The sequence below is a fragment of the Globicephala melas genome, chromosome 7 (assembly GCF_963455315.2).
Source record: "Globicephala melas chromosome 7, mGloMel1.2, whole genome shotgun sequence".
NCBI lineage: Eukaryota > Metazoa > Chordata > Mammalia > Artiodactyla > Delphinidae > Globicephala > Globicephala melas.
Window position 1 is genome coordinate 11,682,673 of NC_083320.1, and position 20,394 is coordinate 11,703,066.

General features: G+C 40.7%; 1 protein-coding gene across 10 annotated transcripts in view; it reads right to left on the reverse strand.

Moving 5' to 3' along the window:
• Nucleotides 1-20,394, reverse strand: part of RHBDD1 (rhomboid domain containing 1) — a 115,350-nt gene that overhangs the window by 83,073 nt on the left and 11,883 nt on the right. For 6 of the 10 annotated variants that reach the window (XM_060301767.2, XM_060301764.2, XM_060301765.2 and 3 more), the window contains 2 exons: nucleotides 8,991-9,498; nucleotides 7,600-7,732 (listed from right to left, as the gene is read on the reverse strand). In XM_060301767.2, coding sequence (XP_060157750.1) covers nucleotides 7,600-7,732; nucleotides 8,991-9,423 — 566 coding nt within the window. In that variant the 5' untranslated portion in view covers nucleotides 9,424-9,498. The remainder of the gene's footprint in view (nucleotides 1-7,599; nucleotides 7,733-8,990; nucleotides 9,499-20,394) is intronic. The other 4 variants (XM_060301771.2, XM_060301770.2, XM_060301772.2 and 1 more) reach the window with 1 other exon arrangement.

Here is a 20,394-nt window from a genome sequence, read left to right on the forward strand (position 1 = left end):
CACAGCAGTTCCATTTAACAGAGGACAAGAGGTGTCCATACACCTAAATTAAAACTTGCTTAGAAACCATGCTACATGGCTAACTGAACACTACTTCTGGGTTACAAGAGGGCAAATAAAAGGAAGTTAATGCTTATATACACGGACATTCAGGAGTGATATCTCACAACTCTTCATTAAAAATAAAACCAATTGTCACAGCCAAGAGGAGCTGCTATGGACTGAATTTTGTCTCTACCCAAATTCATATGTTGAAGCCCTAACTCCCAATGTGATGATATCTGGAGATGGGCCTTTGGGAGATAATTCGGTTTAGATGAGGTCATGAGGGTGGGATTCTCATGATGGCATGCTCTCATGCACTCTCTCTCTCTCTCTCTGTCTCTCTCTGTCCCTCCCCCGTCATGTGAAGACACAGTAAGAAGGCATCCGTATACAAGCCAGGAAGAGAGTCCTTGCCAGACTCCAACCATGTTGGCACCTTAATCTTGGACTTCTAGCCTCTAGAACTGTGAGAAAATAAAATTCTGTTGTTTCAGCCAGCCAATCTACAGTATTTTGTTATGACAGCCCAAGCTGACTAACACAGGAGCCTAAGGATACATGAAATGTCATGTGGTATTCCAGATAAGAACTTAGAACAGAAAAAGGACATCACATGAAAACTGGGGAAATCTGAATAAAGCATGGAGTTTAGTTAACAATAATGTGTCATATTGGCTTATCAACTGTAACAAATATACCATACTAATGTTAAGATGTCAAAATTAGGTGAAACTGGGTGCAGGTTATGTGGGAGCTTTCTGTATCTCTTCACAATTTTTCTGTAAATCTATAAAGCCATTCTAAAACATAAAATTTATTTAAAACATATAAATAAATCCTGTCTTCAATCTACTCCCAAAACAACCTATCATATCATTTCTTGATTTTCAGTGTAAAAGACTTTCTGTTCTTAGCTATAGTTTAGAATAAATCTTTATCCATTCATATCAGCCAAAAAAAAAATCCCCATAGACACTGGCTAAGTTATTATTTATAGAACTTAAAATTGTACTGTGTACTTAAGGTTTCTTAGTATATATAATCTAATAAGAACACCTTGAAATTCAGTATCATCACTCTAACAATGAACAATTATAGCGTCCTGAAAATATGTAGAGGACACAAAGACAAATCACAGACAAGGAAATATAACTTACTAAAAAGGAAATAAAAAGTTGTCCCATTTCACTAACAATAGAAGTATAAATAACAGCAAGAGAATAATTTTTGTTACATATCAGATTTCCAAAAACCTTACAGCAAATATTCAGGCTGGCCAAGAAGTGGGGAAGCAGACACTCTCATATGCTGTTGGTAGGCTATAAACTAGAACAAACTTATAGAAAGCAAGTTGGTAAAATGTATAAAAGTGCCATGAAAATAGTTCAAATCCATTATTCTAATTCTGGAAATCTACTCTGAGGACATATTCAGACCTGGGAGCCAAGACTAGCAAATGATGCTTTGATAGACATCCTCACTTATAATTTGGACGATTAGGTAATAAAATTAGCATGTAAAATTAGTGAATGAGAAAATAAAGGAACCACAACAGGAATCATTATACACCATTAAAACTGAGGCTTTTGAAGAGCTGTTGCTTATAACAAGTTAAATGAGAAAATAGGAAATATAATTGCGTATAAGGGAAGAGGTGTGTGATGGCAGAATGCTTAAAGTAGTTTTCTCTGGGAAGGAGACTATGGGCAATTTGTTTTCTTTATCATACTTTATATATCGTCAACTTTTCTACAATGAATATATTGTTCTTTCAATTAGGAGCTGAGAAATTACGTTACACTCTCGTTCAGCTACTGCTTTCTTTTCAGTTTAATTCTTTACGTAATATAACCAGTTTTTTAAAGAAATTGTTACATTAAATCTCTTATAAAAGAAAGAAGAAACTTAGTAGTCAGATACAATTCTTTTCTGTTCTTAATGCACCTCCTATTTAGCTTGAAGCTCTTCCTATGGTGGTCAGGGATGGGCTCAGGACAAGGCTGGGTCTCCTCTCTTGCCACAAACTTGGACTCCAGAGCTAGAGAGATGATTTACACACTCCCTTTCCCTCGAAGAGTTCCAATTCTAGTGGGAGGGAAAGTTCTCTGCCTCGAAATTTCTCATTCTCATCTCGTAAAACCTAACTCAAGGGAATCACTGCTTTGGTTAAGTACTGCTCTCACCTTGAGTCCTGGTCAACTGGAAGCCCTCCTGGAGACAGACAAATTAACTAACTCCTTTATATAACTTATATAACCTTCCTTTACAGGAGTCTGTAAAGGGAAAAGGGAGGAAATATACCAATGGACATCCAAGGAATGCAGAAGAAAAATCTGCTCAGGAGAGTCCTGGGACGTTGATTCAAACTGAACTCTTTAACAGGCTGTGAAAACATGTTTCAGTGAAATAAAACAGAGGGTGAGTATCAATTCTATATATGCAACATTTGTCATCCAAGTTTAGTAGAAAAATGCAACCGTCCCAGTAGATACAAAACAAAAGATGCAATTGTGTAATATAACTTCTTGAAAAGCAACTTAATCCGCCCTTGAAGAACAGGAATCTCAGACAGCAGCCCTCTCTCCTCTCCATGGGCTGCCATAACACAGCCCCAGCCCTGAGAAGACCACAGTTCCTGCTTAGCTCTCATCCATCAGGCCATTCTTGTCAAAGGAGCATTCTCTCCAAAGCACAATTAAGTATCATTGGATTTACCTATTTGCCACTTGCTTGCTTACACAAACTCCCAATGTATATTTTAACCCTATATCCATTCAGGTTTTGTTTTATTTTCTACTAAGTTATTGAATACGTCTACATTTAAAAGGCTTGGAGAGGAATATTATACTTTTTGGGAAAATGTGGCAACTTTTACACTTCATTGTCTCCTTTGCTCTAGATAACCCCTTTCTCTTGAATTCGCAAAGGATTTTTACGAATAACTTTATAACTGAACAACCGTTACTAGCATTTCTGGTTTAGGTGAAGTCTAAATCTGTTAGCATACATCTCCATATACAGACAGCTATCTTGAGAGCTCACTCGGTCCTTGATAAGCCTTGTAAACTAGCACTTATTCTAATGAAAGACAATAAATTAGTAGAAATCTGGAGTCACAGCCTGTTCATCTCATTGCCACCAAAGACCTGGCAATCTAATCCTCTTTCGCTGAAGGCAATAAATGTCTCTGATCCTATAAATGTATTTAACTCTAGTTTAAGCAACTAGTAGCTGCTTTAAAGCAACACCTCCCAAAATCTTTGTACTGTGTCCCACAATAAAAATACATTTTTAGAAATATAGCACACACATACATATAGCTAAAACAAAAGTTCCTTGAAATAATACCCTTACCACATTCAACACTAACCCATCTTTCTCTTTCCTTCCCTCCCTCCCACTCCCCTCTCTTCCTTCCTTCCTTCCTTCCTTCCTCTCTCCTCTCCTCCCTCCCTCCCTCCCTCTCTCTCTCTTTCTTTCAAATGCTGGTTGTGACCCACTACATTGATTTCAGAACGTTTTAAATGATTAGAACCCACAGTTGCCAACCACTGCTTTAAAGCCCTGCTATTTGATGAGTGGTGATGTTATGACTCGTGGTACCACAGCATCTCAGCATGGATTCCTCCCCAGGCCTCCACCCTTGGCTCTCTTCTGCTTTCACTCCACTCTCTCCCCCACTGCCCAAACACTGCCCTTTGTACTCCTTTGCTTTTCATTCTAGTTTCCCTCCCTTTTTTTTCATTCAACTCGTTGACATTACGTAGGACAAATCTCCCCAAATGTAGTGACATAAAACAACACTTGTTTTCTTCCACTCACAGATTCTGTGGGTCAGGAATTCAGAAAGCACAGGGGGTGACAGGTCTCTGCTCCACAATGTTGAGGCTGAGGGGACTCATGGCTGTATATAATGGCCACTCACTCACAGGTCACGCGCCACTTCCTCGTAGCATGGTGGAATCAGGGAACATGGGCTCCATGGGCAAGTGTTTCAGCTCACAAGGCAAGAAACTTCTTGCCTCAGAATTAACATGGCACTTTTGCTGCCATCTAATGATTACACTGAGTCACAAATCCACCCAATTCAGGGGGAGGTACACTGGACCCCACCTCTAGGTAGAGTGGCAAAGTTCTAAAAGAACATGTGGGACAGGAGATGGTGTTACCGTCATCTTCCAAATTGCTATTCCCCAACCTCAGTTCTAATTCCCAAGGCAAAAATCCAATAGACTACTACGTAGCTAGATCCACAGGGGTGTCAACTGACACTCAAACAGTATATGCCAGCCGAATGCACTTTTCTTTTATATTCCCTATCTCAGTACTACTGGGGAAGAAAGAACTGCATGTTGCATTTTAGATGAATATGCCAGAAGCACCTTAGCACAAAATGTAAGCAGACGCAAGGAGAGAACTGAAAGTAGGACGGGAGTTCCCTGCATCTAAGGAATTCTGTCCTGTGTGGAACACAGGCAGATCTTATAGTCAGTCCCTGTAATGAGAGTGACAAGTGGCCATTCTCCTTCAGACAGTGTTAACAGTTCATGCTAATTAGCAACCGTTAATTAGCAATTTCAGTGGTTATACAATATACGTTCTCACATACTTCACTGCTTCCCTTTCTCTGCCATCCCTGACTGCATGAAGCTCCCCATCTTTCCTTTCATACAAGCTAAGAAACGGTCAAGAGTAGTGCTAGAGAGGCAGCATGAGAGCTGGGAGCAGCGATTCTCAAAGTGTGCTCCATGGGCCACTGGAGGTCCCAGAGGCCCTTCCAGCAGTTCATGAAGTCAGAACTATTTTCATAATTATACTGAGGTATCATGTGCCGTTTTCCACGTGTTGATGTTTGCATTAGTGGTGTAAAAGCAATGGTGGGTCCAACTGCTTGTGCCTTGGCCGCTTGAATCAAATGAATCAAGGCGGTGACTCCAAACAGTACCAGTAGTCGCTGTATTTTTCACAGCCACACATGCACATTTAAAAAGAAAAAAGAGGGCTTCCCTGGTGGCGCAGTGGTTGACAGTCCGTCTGCCGATGCAGAGGACACGGGTTCGTGCCCCGGTCCGGGAAGATCCCACATGTCTTGGAGCGGCTGGGCCCGTGAGCCATGGCCGCTGAGCCTGCGCGTCCGGAGCCTGTGCTCCGCAACGGGAGAGGCCACAACGGTGAGAGGCCCACGTACCACAAAAAAAAAAAAAAAAACTAGTGATATTTATTGTCAATGATAAAATTTGAGCTTTAAGGTGAAAATTAGAATTTTGCAATCACCTCCCCACTGTGCCACCTTGGGAGGAGGGTCACTTCTTTAAACACAACCACCTACCAGGGTCCCAGGACATGCAGGGAAAGTAAAAGACCATGTGAGGCAAAGATGTCACTGAAACAAGGGACACACGAGAACTGTAAAAGCAAAAGCTCCAGCAAAGGAGTGCGATTACGTCACTCTGCTGGTCAAGTCCATAACCTCTCACAGTGCTGAACCAACGGCTGGCTGTTTGGAGTGGCTTCCCTCCATAAAACTCCCTAACTGGGGAAATTACTAATTCTGTGGCTTTCATAAAACACAGAGGTCCACCAAATGTTTGCCTGGCAGGTTTTTTTTTCTCCCAAAGGGCAGCTCATTAAGTCCGTCGATAAAGCAGGCTTTGTTGTAAAGATTTACAGTGTTTTCCCAATGAAAACTCTAATTGACAACCACCAGGAGAATAACAATGCAGAGCCCAGAGAGCTCTGGTTTCCCCCATCCTTCCAAGATCCATCTCAAAAAGCATGCCCCTCTTAGGTTTCCTGGACCAGCGTTCAGCTCCGTCTTCAATGGACACATGCATAAGCAGATGCCTGGATATCAGAAGTTTATCATTCAAAGCAGTCAAATCTTAAAAACCAAAAGATTTTGTCTTTCAAACTTCAAAGGAAATTCCGTTTAATTCCCAAGCTCAGAATATCAGGTCCCTCCACGCCGAATAAGCATATTACATAAAAATGCAACCATCCCTTATCTATGTAAAGGGGGGGGGAACCCTAAAAAAATAAAATGCGTGATGGAGTCTTCAGAAATAGTTGCATGAGACTATTAAAGGCATTGCTGTTCAATGGATTCATTACAGAATAAAAGTTCAAGTACCAGAGAGAGTGATTTTCATATGAATGTTGGGTGTTGCCCTCACACACAAGAGTCTCTGGTCTCCACAGAGAACCGAGTCACATCAAGCAAGTCAGGGAGCTGTGAGTGACAAGGTATAGAGAGGGCTGTTCAGATAAGGGACAGACATTACTGGACCCTTTTTCAAAGAAAACTTTGAAGATTTTGTTAGGCTTTCTTCGTGGAACTGTCACAAGATAACAATACAGTTGCAAATGAGTGGTGTTCAGTGGCCACATCACTGCCTTTTACGGACCAGCTGGCAATGGCTGCCCATGATGGGAAATTAGCATTAAAGAAGGACTCAAGGTTACTGGGCTGACACACAGCCCAAGGAGAATACTCTCAAATAAAGTACTACACCCAACGCAGTCACACAAATGGAAAGCTGAGGAAAAAAGCTCCTGTCTGAAAAGCACAGCAGCAGAAAAATATCCTTCTTACTTCTTTCTGAATCTTCCTGAATCTCCCCCTTCTCCAAACAGCATCCAGGTCCCCGAAGTAAAAATAAATGAGCAAACCATGGGCTTCCAGGTGCATTACACAGATTAAGAGAAGTGCAGCTGGTGGAAGAGGTGGGAAAATAACACAATTCACTCTCTTTTTCCTGAACAGAAAGTAGAGAAAAGAACCAAAGCGGAAAAGCACGCCCCACCTCACCCCCGTCTCCCCCCCGAGAACACCCAGACCAGGAGTCCAGAGGCCTGAATCCTAACTAGTCTAGTGTCTACCACGACACTGCTTGATGAGTCCCTAAACCTTCTGAATTTCCCTGTCCTCACCCATAAAGGAAATTCGCAGACATCAGTGATTCCCAAAATGTGTTCCCTGGAGCCCTAAGGTTCTGTGGAGGTGCCTCTTAAGGCAGTCAGTGACACGGGGGTAAGGCAAAGGGAGTGGAGCCCTATGCTTCCTCTCCATCCAAAACAGTTCAGAGTTGATCAATTTTCTATATCAAAATTGTGAGTAAAGTCTTTTGTTTAAAGAGTCTACCACCAAGAAAATTCACAACTAAAATGGCTTAAAAGCACTGGACCAACATACCTTTTGATTTCGTATCTTTCTAATTACGTGGTTTCTATGTGCCTCTTTAGATTATTGTTATTAGAATTAATTAATTGACAGGCTGGTTAATATTAATCCCCAAATCTGTGTATCAGGTTCAACTTAAAAGGTGAGGAAATGGAAACTCAGATAAGACAAATACATCAAAATCACGCAGGTCAGTAGCTGACTAGATTCAAACACGGGAATATCTGACATTAAAACCATTAAGCTGGATTCTGTCCTTATAGTTAAAGAAAAACTTCACTGTAAAAGACAATTGATTACCTCATTATGACTATAATTCTTTCTCTATGGAACATCAGGTTCTTCATTTGTATTCTCTAAGAGTAAACACTTACCCTGTCGAGACGAAATGAATAGCCAAAAGTTCTGCCCAACAAGCAAATTTGCTGGGTACTGGAAAGCCCAAAACGTTGACAAAGCCTCCAGGGCAATAACGGTTGTTAAGAACTTTCAAAGCAAACAAAACTCCTAAAAGAGGATAAAGAGCATATAAATATCAACAATCCAAATGTGGAGATGATTAACATTTACAAAGAAAACTAACTGAAAGTGAAAATGATTATTCCATTACATCCAACTTTTTGCTTCGAAACATACTCTATTCCTTACAAGTCAACCCAGCATTTGGTAGAAAAACAGTCTTCAAGGCAATCATTCCTTTGATGTTTCTTAACACGGAAGTTCATACTGACTTTGAGTATGCTACTAAATATATAACACATAAAATGGGAATAAGACACCCGCAATGGTGCAATACTAAATGCCACTGAACTGTAAACTTCAAAATCGTTCATTCTATGTGATTTTTAACTCAATTTAAAAAATATCATTAACGTGTAGTTTTCTAACTCCTATGGAAAGACATATTGAAGGCAGGGCTTATTTCCTTTCTTCTCACACAATCAGATGCATGAGGATGCACCTTAGAGGGAAGGGGTAAGGACGGCAGGGAAAACAGAGGGAAGGGTTTGATCTCCTTTGGTTTCGGGACTATTTCCCTCCTACCCTTCACATGCTAATTTTCACGATACCTATTTTAAGTCCTGATGGCAATTTAGTCCTATGAGAAAAATGTAAAAAAAGAACTAGTGAGGGGAACAGTGAGAGGCAATGTAATACGTGTTTAAAGCCACGAAGACTGGGTTCAAATCCCAGCTCCGTCACTTATGAGGTGTGCAACCTTGAGCAAGTTACCTGACTTCTCTGGGCCTTAGCTTCCTCATCTACAAAATCAAGACAAGGCCACCTCCCTAGGGACCTGTTACATTAATTAAACAGCATGAATTATGTATAAAGACTATCATGGCTCTGAAAACACAGTGAGCATGCCATTGTAGGGTGTGGTGCATTTATTTTAATGGCGTTATTGAGATGCATACCCATCTTTTTAGAGAACTCCCACAAGTACACCAGTGCCTCTCTCCCTCGTCCCACCATAATGGAGCCAGTGCATATCTCCAGGACCACGTCTCCTACAAAATTACCTTTGGGCAGACCCTAGTCTCAACTGTCCAAGAGTGAATGATGCGGCATAATGGGAAACAGCAAAATCTATGTCTCTCCTGTGCTCCAATCAGCCTATTCACCAAAATCCAAGCCCCAGCAGTGCTTAGCCACTCAGAATTCAGTTCCCTCACCAACTGGGACCCCTGCTTCAAAAAATGACAACAGCTGCACCTCCCTTACTGTTTTCATGTGGACTACCTTAGAAATGCATCTGCCTTACCTGAGAAACCTACAGCACAGTCCCTTCTGAAGTCAGGGTCATCCATAAATTCTGCCAGAGCAAATTCCAGGAGCAGGTACACCACCCCAGTGAGTAGGGAGAATGTGGTGATGACGTAGGCAAACCATTTACTTCCTAGTCTTCTTTCCAGATGAATTCCTTTCCAGAGCATGGATGTCATATTGAAATACAAGTGCCAATCATCCACGTGGTGAATCGGGGAAAGCAGTAAGCGCTGCCAGTCTTTTTGCTGGTAACACTTCTCCACGCTAAGGCAGGAGCTAAGCAGCGGCTTCAGAGGATTCAAGAAGAACCAGATGTTGAGAGCCAAAGTTGTTAGGGTGACAGGTGGAATATTGTTGATCCCAACGCGGAAGATTTGAGAAAGGAGCAGGAGCAGCCCAGTGCTAATTCCTCTTGACCTCCGCTGCATGGTTAGATATCAAGCCTGTGACGGGAAAATGTGGTCAGACGTGAAGAATCTGGGAAGATACAGAGGCAGCTGAGCCTAAGATGTAAAATAAAATGCACATGAAAATCCGTCAATTAAGAATTAGGACAGTGACAAGACGTGCTCACTTAAAAGATGGTCTTACATTATGTATATCTCATCTCCCATCTAACAGAAGCATTATTTTCTGTGTCTTCCAGAGTAACGCCCAGGACACTGGCTGATGTCCCTCCTCATTTTACATCCTAAAGGAGAAATGTCATCCCAGATCCCAGTGGACCAGTTAATGGATGGGTATGCTTTTGCTGACAAATATGCCATGAAAAGGTAACTTGTCTTCCTTATAAACAAACTTATAACCTAACAAAAAAACATACAAAGATAGTGCACAAATATTTAATAATTACTTCTTCTCAGAATGCTGGAGAGAATTCTTCACCCCTTCACTTTTTTAAAGAAATATTCGATATTTATATATTAGATAGAGTCTGCTCCAAAGTTCTTCAACATTAGCAAGCAAGTCTTAAAATGCAAGCATATATTATCTTCTATGCCATATCACCAGATGTCAACTGCTAGACTGCTTTATTTTCAGAAAAATTTCCACTTTTAAAAGTTACCCACTATGAGCCAAATCCTGGATTAAAACACAGTCGCTGTCTTTAAGGAGCTCACTTTCTACTAAGAAGTAAACCAACAACTGCCACACAATGTTCTCAGTGCAGGGACAGAGGAAGCCCAGACCCAAGGCACACAACTCAGGCTGAGGTGGTCTTGGAGGGTAGATTGGATTTGCCCACGAGGAAGAGTGCCATATTCACGGGTCTACTTCTCCATGCCCTGCGCTGGCCTTGTGACCTGCTTTGGTTGACAGAATGAAAAGCAAGCGACACTAGTTCCGAATCTAGGCCTCAAGATGATTTGCAGACTTCTGCTGTCTCTTGAAACCCTCCTAGGCAACCATGTGGACAAGTCCGGGCTGGCCTACTGGACAACGGAAGACACATGCTCTAGTCACCCTGATGGCCCTGGCCACTGACCAGCTAATGCCTCAGAAGCAAAGTGGTCTAGCTGACCAGCAGCTGACCACAAATGCATAAGTAAATCCAGCTGAGCCCAGACTAATTCGTTGACCCACAGAACTGTGAGCTAAATAAATGATATTTTAAATTAACTTCACCAAATTTTGGAGTGGTTTGTCATACAGCAATTACTAACCAATACAGAAGGTATTTGCTTCGGAAAAGGTCTAGGTTAGGCTTATGGGGAAAAGCTAGTAAAGAAAGAGACACAGACTAAAGATGCAAAAGAGAAAAAGAATCAAGTCCTTAGAGGGAATAGCCTTGTCCATCATAACAGGAAGGAAGAAGAATTTTAGGTGCAGATATGGGTAAATAGGCAGATTAGGGGACAGGATGCTGAAAAAGTTCTCATCTAATGGTTTTCTGATTTCCCTGTGGAGCTATCTTGGCTCCAATCAAATATATAATGCACTCTGATACCCTAAAGGTTCTCATTCAGACAGCACATTAGAAAGTGCATGGGCTTTAGAGTAAAAAACAGCTAGATTCCTACTTACTAGCCCTGAGATCTATGCTAAATTACTTAAACTTCAATTTCTTCACTTTAAATTAGAAATAATACCTCCTTCTCAGGATTACTGTAACATGTCTGGAACAAAGTAGGTACTGAATAAATGGTAGCTACTTTTTTCATTACTATAAAGTAATCTCACTTAGGAGAAAAAGTCTTTGCAACGTTAACATTCGAATAATAAGACTCAAATGTACTCCCCATCCCTCTCCACACAGGGATTCTTACCAACTTCACACCCAAAAGAAACGCCCAAGAAAATATTATACATACGTATGTGTTATGGGTGTACCCCCATTATTAGCACAACCCCAGGTTTCTTTATTGCCAGGGCTTATTATTATAGCTTTGTAGCATTCTCATGAACTAGAGAATTTAATAAAATTTCAACTGAAACGCTCCCAGATAATTTTGGAGAAATAGTCTATATTTTTCACCTTGACGTTCAGGTTGATTTTCAGATCTCCAACTACTGTGACATGTTTCCAATTCCCCTAGATAATTATATATATCAAACATCATTACCTGTAACAGGAGCAATGGAAAGATATGGGCCTGATCATTAAGTAACCAGCTTATAAGAAATCACAAAATAAGCCCTTCGATATCAGTACAGTGTCCTATGATGGCAGGCTACGCACAGCAGAAAATCAAACATAATTATGTCTTTGCTTAAGAAAAAGTCCCCTCTCGACTGGAATCGTTAGTGGTGGAGAGTATAAACAAAAGGACAGTGGAATTTCCCCAAGCTTGTCTCACACTGTGCGCCCAGGCTCACATTAACCCTCAGCTCTATCTCCCCACTGCTGGCTGCTCCTTCTTCCCTGGGACGCTGTGCTCTCCTGCACGTTCCTGCCTCCTCCCAACTCCCCTTCCTCTGCTTCTCAGTTTCACTCTATTCTTATTCTACGCTATTTTGCATACACTTATGGAATTCCACTCTCATGGGTTCTGTAATTCTTTTTATCAGGATGGCTCCCAAATTTACATTTTACAGCTTTGACTTCGCAGATTTCAGGGACACAACCTTGTAGGAAGAATACAGTCCACCTGATCTCTTGATTTCCCAAAACTGAATTAGCCCTCCTTCTTACAGAATGACTATTCAGCCATTCCTCAGTCACTTAGTTTTTAGAATAAATATCAAGTGCCAAATGCATGCCAGTCCCTGTGCCAGGCATTAGAGGTACAGCAAAGACCAAAACACTTGCAATCCCGGCCCCTAAATGGCCCATTTCTATCATTTCTATTTGTTGAAGGAAATAAAAATACTGGCTGCAGAAAATCACAAGATGAATAAAATGATGTGGTATGCGTAACGTAAAGGCAGATAGAACCATAACCAACATGAGAAGTGCATAATATAGGTTGGGCTCTGTTTTCCAAAAGGCCACTAGACCGTAGTTTTAAGTAGCGAAGATAAATCGACACTATTTCAAACCGGCTCTATGGCCCAGTTTCCTTCCTAATAAGTAATCAAGTCAGCCATCCAAGGTGAGGGATGTAGCCTGTTTGTAACAAGATAACAGAAAATCTAACTGGTTCCTGTGAAGATCAAATCTGTAACCTGACTTCGTGGGCCAGGCAGGCACACATCTTACTGTAAGATGAATATTGTTTCATCCTGTCCATAATTACACAGATATTTTTAGAGAGCTGAGCTGTAGCAGAAAGCATAGAGGCATGATTCATAAGCTGGAAACCAGTGCAATGTGTTTGGTTTTGAAAGTGACTTGTTATTCTAACCTGTACTCAGCCCATAACCAGTTACACCAGCGCGAGGAAGAGTAGGCTGGTCCTTGCACTCCATCCCCACCCCCCGCCTTGTAAACATATCCTCCCCCTCACATTCAACACGCCCCAAACTGAACACTGGACAGTCCCTTCCAAGTCTACCCCTCCTCCCATGTGCCAGATCTCAGGACACAGAATCTCCAGCTACCCAGGTGTTCAGGTTGGAGATACAGACAACATCCTCGACACATCCTTCTCCCTCTTCACTCTGCTTCCCCCAAATCCCATCCACCACACTTTGCTAACTCTTCCAAACTATTTGTATCATCTACCTCTTTCTAGCTCTAGAGCCACTACTCTAGTCTAAGCCACCATTATAACTTGCCTGGATTACAACATAAACTCTGCTTCTCCTCTTCTACCCAACAACCATTTTTCACTACTGCTCAGGGTAATTTTTATAAAACTAAAGTGGGATTCCCCTGCAGTAAGCCTTCAATGGCTTATCGTTACAGTTGGAATGAAGTCCAAACTCTTGACCGTAACTACACGCTCGTGCTTACCACTGTCCTGCCTACCCCTCTGGTCTCAGCTCACACTGGTCTCTGCCTTGGTCACTATGATCCAACCACCCAGGTGCTCCCACACCGGGAGCTCCACGATTATAGCATAAATGCTGAGGGCAGAACTATCTATTTTGATCACCACTGAATACCCAGAGCCTAGCATAGTGACTCGTATACAGTCAGTGCTTAATAGGTGTTTGTCCATTGACTCAAGATGAGCATGCTGAATATATCTACATTATAAAATAAACAAGACTGACTGAAAAGGTCTATGATACATTCATCCCTAAGTATTTTTCCTACAATTGCAGCAACCTTCCCCAGAGCACTGTACATATTATTCCACTTATCATTTACTTCCAGAAGAGTGTTGTAACATTTATCTCAACTGGACAGGAATAAACCTCTGAACCATTTAAATCGTATTAATAGGTTGCTTTGCCAGAACTATTTGATTAAAAAAACATGGCATTTTAACCCTGACCAGACAGCTGTTTGACTTCTACTTCCACAAGGGCTTTGTTGATAAGAGCGTCCACAGGGTTGTCACTCTGGTGTCAGTAGGTTCCATGAACACTACAAGGTTCACGACAATTTACAAGTTTCAGTGCTACCTGCAGTGCGAGCCACAAGGATTAGAACTACCTAGAAGATCTGGCTGTCGGTTAAAATCTTTACCAAAGACTGCTCTTCTGAAAACGTGGAGAGAGCAAATAAAACAGAGGGAGGAGCAGGGTGAGGAGAAGAAGAAAGAAACCAAACTTCTTTAAATTCATACTGTAGTGGTTTGTTAAACAGTCACCTTGTCCTGGAAGTGCTCTGTTTATGAGGAAAACAAAAAACAAAAAAACCATGGCGTTTTAATTATGTAGTAATACACACCAGACAGTGCTATATCAAGGTTGTGACAGAGAGAAATGGAAGACCTCTTGAAATATGGACAGGAAAATAAGCCATATTTACTTTTAATGAGAAATTAAAAATTAAACAGGTTGTAATAAGAAAAACTAAGTGGCTAGAACAAACAAAAGAAACTGAATTCATAACTTGGGAAACCAACATGTCTCACGGGGTAAAGAAAGGAATTTTACCAAAAGGGAAAAGAAACTTACTATGACGATTTTCAGCTCTACTTACAAAGCAGGAAATGTTTCATCATTATCATTTACCAGGATGACATTATATATCAATTTTCAGTTTAAATGTTCAAGAAGAACTGAGGCCATTAAACTGCAAGAATATGTACCAGTTATAAATTATATTCCCAGTCTGGCATCTGACAGTAACCAAATTAATTTCACACGAAAGAAAGAAACTACAGTCTTAATAGAAGTAATTGAACGCTTTTCTGAAAACAGCCTTCCAGGTCACTGAAAGTGCAACAAATCTTAAAATTATTCATTGAGATCTTTTAAAATTGTGTGAGATTTTTAGTTAAGAATCAAGAAAAGGTTTATCAATACCTATATGAGGTAGATTAATGATATGTCATTATTACTATTGTCATGCCTTTGGAAAATTTCATTTAGGTTCCATATATTTTAAGCATATTCTCTAAAAAATAAGAATCATAGAGGAGAATGTAGGTTTGTTCAAGTCATTTGGCAAGTATTTATCAGAGGCCTGCTATCACTCAGGTTGAATATTTTGCTAATGCCTAACTTTCCAGATGCTTAAGCATTGATTTTTTAAAATTGAGATATAATTCACACACCATAAAACTGTCTTAAACTATACAATTCGGTGGTTTTTGTATATTCACAAGGCTGCACAGTCAGCACCACCATCTAATTCCAGAACATCTTCATTACCCCCAAATGAAACTCTCCCCACTTATCTCCCCATCCCGCCCAATGCCTGGCAACCACCAGTCTACCTTTCATGTCAACGAATTTGCCTATTCTGAACATTTCATCTAAATGGAATCATACAATATGTGGCCTTTTGTGTCTGGCTTCTTTCACTGAATACTGTTTTCAAGGTTCATCCACATCATAGGAAGTATCCGTACTTAGTTCCTTTTTATGGTCCAATAATATTTTATTATATAGATATACCACACTGTGTTTTTATCCATTTATCAGTTGATAGACACTTGGGTTGTTCCCACTTTTTTGGCTATAATGAATAACGCTGCTATGAACATTCATGTACAATTTCTTTGTAGAAACATATGTTTTCAGTTCTCTTGGACATATACCTAGGAATAGAATTGCTGGGTCATACGGTAACTCTATGCTTAACTTTGTAAGGACCTACTAAACTGTTTTCCAAATTTTTGTCCATTTTTCATTCCCTCCAGCAGTGTATGAGGGTTTCAATTTCTCCATACTCATATATACTCAACAATACTTGCTTTTATCCATCTTTTTTATTATAAACATCTTAATGGGTGTGAAGCGGTACTGATTTGCACTTCCCTAGTGACTAATGATGTTGAGCAAATGCTTAAATTTTCATTGCTTAAAATATAAATATGCATGTTCATAGGTACACGTAACCATACAGAAAAACATGTCCCTTCTCCCAACCTCCCCCCACGCCATCCCCCTCCAAGAAATAGTTTAACAAGCGCTTCAGAAAGAAAGATGAAACCATGAAGAAATCACCCTGGTTAAACTGCCAGGATTTTAGCACTACCATCCCCCTGCACTGTGATGGGTTAAAAGTGAATGTGAATGCACTTCAGTAGCAGGGGCAGGGCTTAGGCCAACACATTTGACTCTAAACCCTGTAAAATCTTTTTGAAAGACGCAGAGGGTTAGTATGACTTATCACTTCAAACAAAGCAAAAAAGCTATGGAAAAAGCAGACTGGATATGCTAAACATGAAAACTTTTTAAATTACAAGAGCTGAACAACAAATTAGAGCGTCATAAATACCACATTGACTTGGGCAAAATATTCACAAAACAACTAGATGCATTTTTTTCTCTCTCTTACTGTTTTAGTACAGTCTACCTTCTTTAGGGATGAAATGAACTGGATCATTTCTTCTCACTCCCATAACTCTCTCAGGAATCTTTTCATTCATGGCTTTTTTAATCCAAACATAAGAGACTGTTTTCCCCACCTGTTACTATAGGGCCAATAGATGAGAACGTTTTAGTCTAGCACAATAATAAAATCCTTTGTTCTTCCAATAACATATCTTAGCATAATTTTATTTTTCCTAAAAGGCATTAGCTTCCTTAGGCCTCAAGAAAACCCAATTACAAAATGCAGATTTTCAAGATATTTTTGAAAATAAGAAAATGGTACAGTATAATATGTATTTGCATTTAGTGGAAAACAAGAATTTATTAACTGAATGCTAGTGAAGTAATCTGTTCCTCTTTTCAAATATATGAATGCATTTCAAAGAGCCTACATAGCTTCAATGTGATCACAGTCGTTAAATGCAATACACAGTTATATCAATAACGTGAATTATACTTTTAAAACTTAGTATTTAAATATTAAATGTAATAGCAGATGGTCTGGCTTCACACCACTGCACCCTGTTCAATTCACCGGAATGCATCATCTACCTGAGTTGATCAGTAAATGGGGAGCTCTGGGGGCGCAGTATGAAATCTGTGTCAGAGCACCATCATCATTTAGTGACAAGTTGCACATAAATGACAAATTTTTTCTGGCCATTGAAATCTGTTACATGGCTTCATGAGTTACATTAATGATAAAAATCAAAGAGAATCAGCGTAGGATTCTGTTTTCTTATTTCACATTAAAGGCAGAGAGATACAAAGAAATGAGGTCAATCGAATGAAAACTGACTTCATGAATAAAAAATGAAAACTGGAATCAAATTATATTAAGAAGCTAATGGGAATCTAGTCCTCATGAATATTGTGACACTCAGTAATTACATTCCAGTATCTATTCACGGAAATATCTACAACTTGGACTCTGTTCCAGAAGAAATTGGGAATTGAGAGCACTTCCCCCTTTTGAAGGCTGCTGAGATCTCCATTTATACGATGGTTCTCCAACCTCACAGACGTCATCATCATAACCATATAAGAAATTCTCTTACCCAGCTGGAGACAACCACTAAATTCTCTCTCAAAGACCAATGGGCTAAATCTTTCTGATTTTAAGCCACCAGACCTAGCTTAAACACACAAGACCTAGCTTTTAACACACAGGAGCTCCTCCTTCCCTTTTTCCCCTCATATACCATCTCTCAAAATGAAAACAAATACAAAATTTCCCATACCTTTGTGGAACAATGTCCAACTGTCTTTTACAAGGCTTGTCTTAAGTATCAATGCCATCCACGTGGAAGGCAAAAGACCTGACCTCTAGGGAGTTAGGATTTAAGACCACCAAAACAACCTAAGAAGTTAAAGAATGTTCCAGACAAGTAAGCAGCCATCAGTAAGGTCACATGTTATGTGGTGACAGACCTAACCAAAGGTCAGACCCTTATCACCTGACACATTTCCCCCAATCTTACTTATATAACACCTGACTTGGTTTGCTTAAAATCCAATCTCATCATGTTATCCCCACCCTCAATCCACCGTGCTTTCTTACCTAGATCAGCCTTCTGTACTTCATCGTTGTAAGACTGAACAGTATCACTGTTAACAGAACAGACTTCGAAGGCTAATGGCTTGGGTTCAAATCCTGGCTCAACTGCTTGGAATTGTATGACCTTGGGCAATTTCTTAATCAATGTAAGCTTACCTAAGTTTCCCCACTTATAAAACAGACACTAACAATACTAAGACCTGCCTCATAGAGTTGTTGATGAGTTAGTATATGTAAAACACATAGAAAAATGCCTGAAACATAATAAGGACTTTATAGGTATTAACTGATATAAAGTCATCATCTGATCAACTTCAAGCATTTCAGCCTATACTTTAGTCTTGTAATATTTATATACCTTTCCCAATAATAACTAATATTTATACAATTATTTATAGTTTACAAAGTAGTTAAGTATACTTGCTTCATTTCACTTAATTCTCACAATCTGGTGAAGACAAAGTTAGTTCCATGTCACCTACTAGCTGATCTACCCAGCACTTACCAAACAAATCACTTTACTGTCCTTTTAGCCACTCTGAAGCCTGCTCTGTAGAACTGTCCAGGTAAGAAGGAGCTCAGTGAAGACTTGAGACTTTCTGGGGATGTTAAATTTCTCTGTCCAAGGTGCTAAATAAGTGTGGCTATCTCCACAGATGGGCAGTCCCATGGGGCTCTCTCACCACCAGAGGTCACCAAAGTGAATTTCACATGCATCCCATAGCTTGTATTTTAAGCCTGACCATTCCAAACATAAGTGCCCAATTTAATGGAAATCCTTTCAGCAATTTTGGCATGAAACCGCCAAAGACAGATAGAAATTCCATTTCTTTCTGATATAAAGAACCCAAGGTGACAATATGCTCTTAAACTGGACTATCAGGACTCAAATGCAGCTCTTCCCACCAGACGGTGCTGCTTCTCTAGCAAGCCCTTCAGCCTTCTGCCTCTCACAAATGCAAGCCTTGCTGCTACTGTCTATACCTTTTTTTTTTTTTTTTTTTTTTTTTTTGCGGTACGTGGGCCTCTCACTGTTGTGGCCTCTCCCGCCACAGAGGACAGGCTCTGGACGCGCAGGCCCAGCGGCCATGGCCCACGGGCTCAGCCGCTCCGCGGCATGCGGGATCTTCCCGGACCGGGGCGCGAACCCGTGTCCCCTGCATCGGCAGGCGGTCTCTCAACCACTGTGCCACCAGGGAAGCCCCTATCTATACCTTTGAGAGGCCTCCATGGCCCTGCCTGTCCATCACTCAAGAAGCAAACGTCCACACTTCCACAGCACATAACAAATTCCTTGATTGTCTATAAGGGGTTAAATAAAAATCTTTTGAAATTCTAGGCTGTGATCTAGAGGCAGACCAGGAAATAGTTCAAACTTCTGCTTCACAGCCAATCCTTTTTAACTCAGTAGAAACCCTTAAACAAGGTATCACCTAGTTTTCTTTCACATAACTGCTTCTTGGTGGGTAAACTCAAGTTTAAGAGAATTTTTTTAAGTATTAAGAAAAGACTAAAACAATGTTTCATTTTTAGTTCAACTTCTACTTATATGGTGTAAAATTTAATTAGAACTATTTTAAGTAATAACATGAGAAAAAAAGTGATTAAAAGGGTGATGATTTCAACACTTTTCATGTAGAAAGGCTTCCTTCTATGAAAAATAAGATCTTACCAAAGAGAGAAGGTAGAGCCACACATTTTAAGTCAGGTATTGCTTTGGGCAATAATGAGAGCCACTAAGATGCATGCGTTATCAAGTGAGCCATCTCTATGGGGGACAGGCTTAATCTCACTGGGAACTCTAGGAGCCAGACTAGATATGCCTCAGTATTAACTGCCAAAGGGCTAGGGGTCTGCCTTAACTCCCTGTCACCTGTGACTTGCTACAGCAGGAAAAGTGGGCATCAGGGGGTCAGAGAAAACACTCAGGTGAAGAACCGCAGGGGCTGGAGGCTGGGAGTCCACCAGGGCACACTAAGGGCGTGAGGATGCGGGCAGGGTCCTGACAGCACCGCCAGCGACATACCCCCTCCTCGTCCTCTCAACCCATTTACTTTCTCCCCAACCTTCAAAGCCCAGCTCTAGACTTGCATCCTTAATGTCGGGCTCCCTGACCACGTCACTGCTCACCGACCTCCACAATGCCTTCCACATGTACTGTCCACCAGTGCCAACAGGCTGTCACCAGAGGCCTTTTATCATCTCTACCAAACTGTGTTTCCCGGGTACCTTGGGGTTTGAGAGCACATACTCTGGAGTCTAAACTGGTCCCAATGACTGGCTTTAGCATTAAGAGCTGTGTTAACTTGTGCAAGTCACTTAACCTAAGCCTCAGTTTCCTGCTATGAAAATAGAATAGTAATAATAGTTAAATCTGATCCTAGAATTCTTGTAAGGATTAAATGACTGAAAACACCAAGTGAACGGCTTCCCTAGTGGCGCAGTGGTTAGGAATCAACCTGCCAATGTAGGGGACACGGGTTCGAGCCCTGGTCCGGGAAGATCCCACATGCCGTGGAGCAAC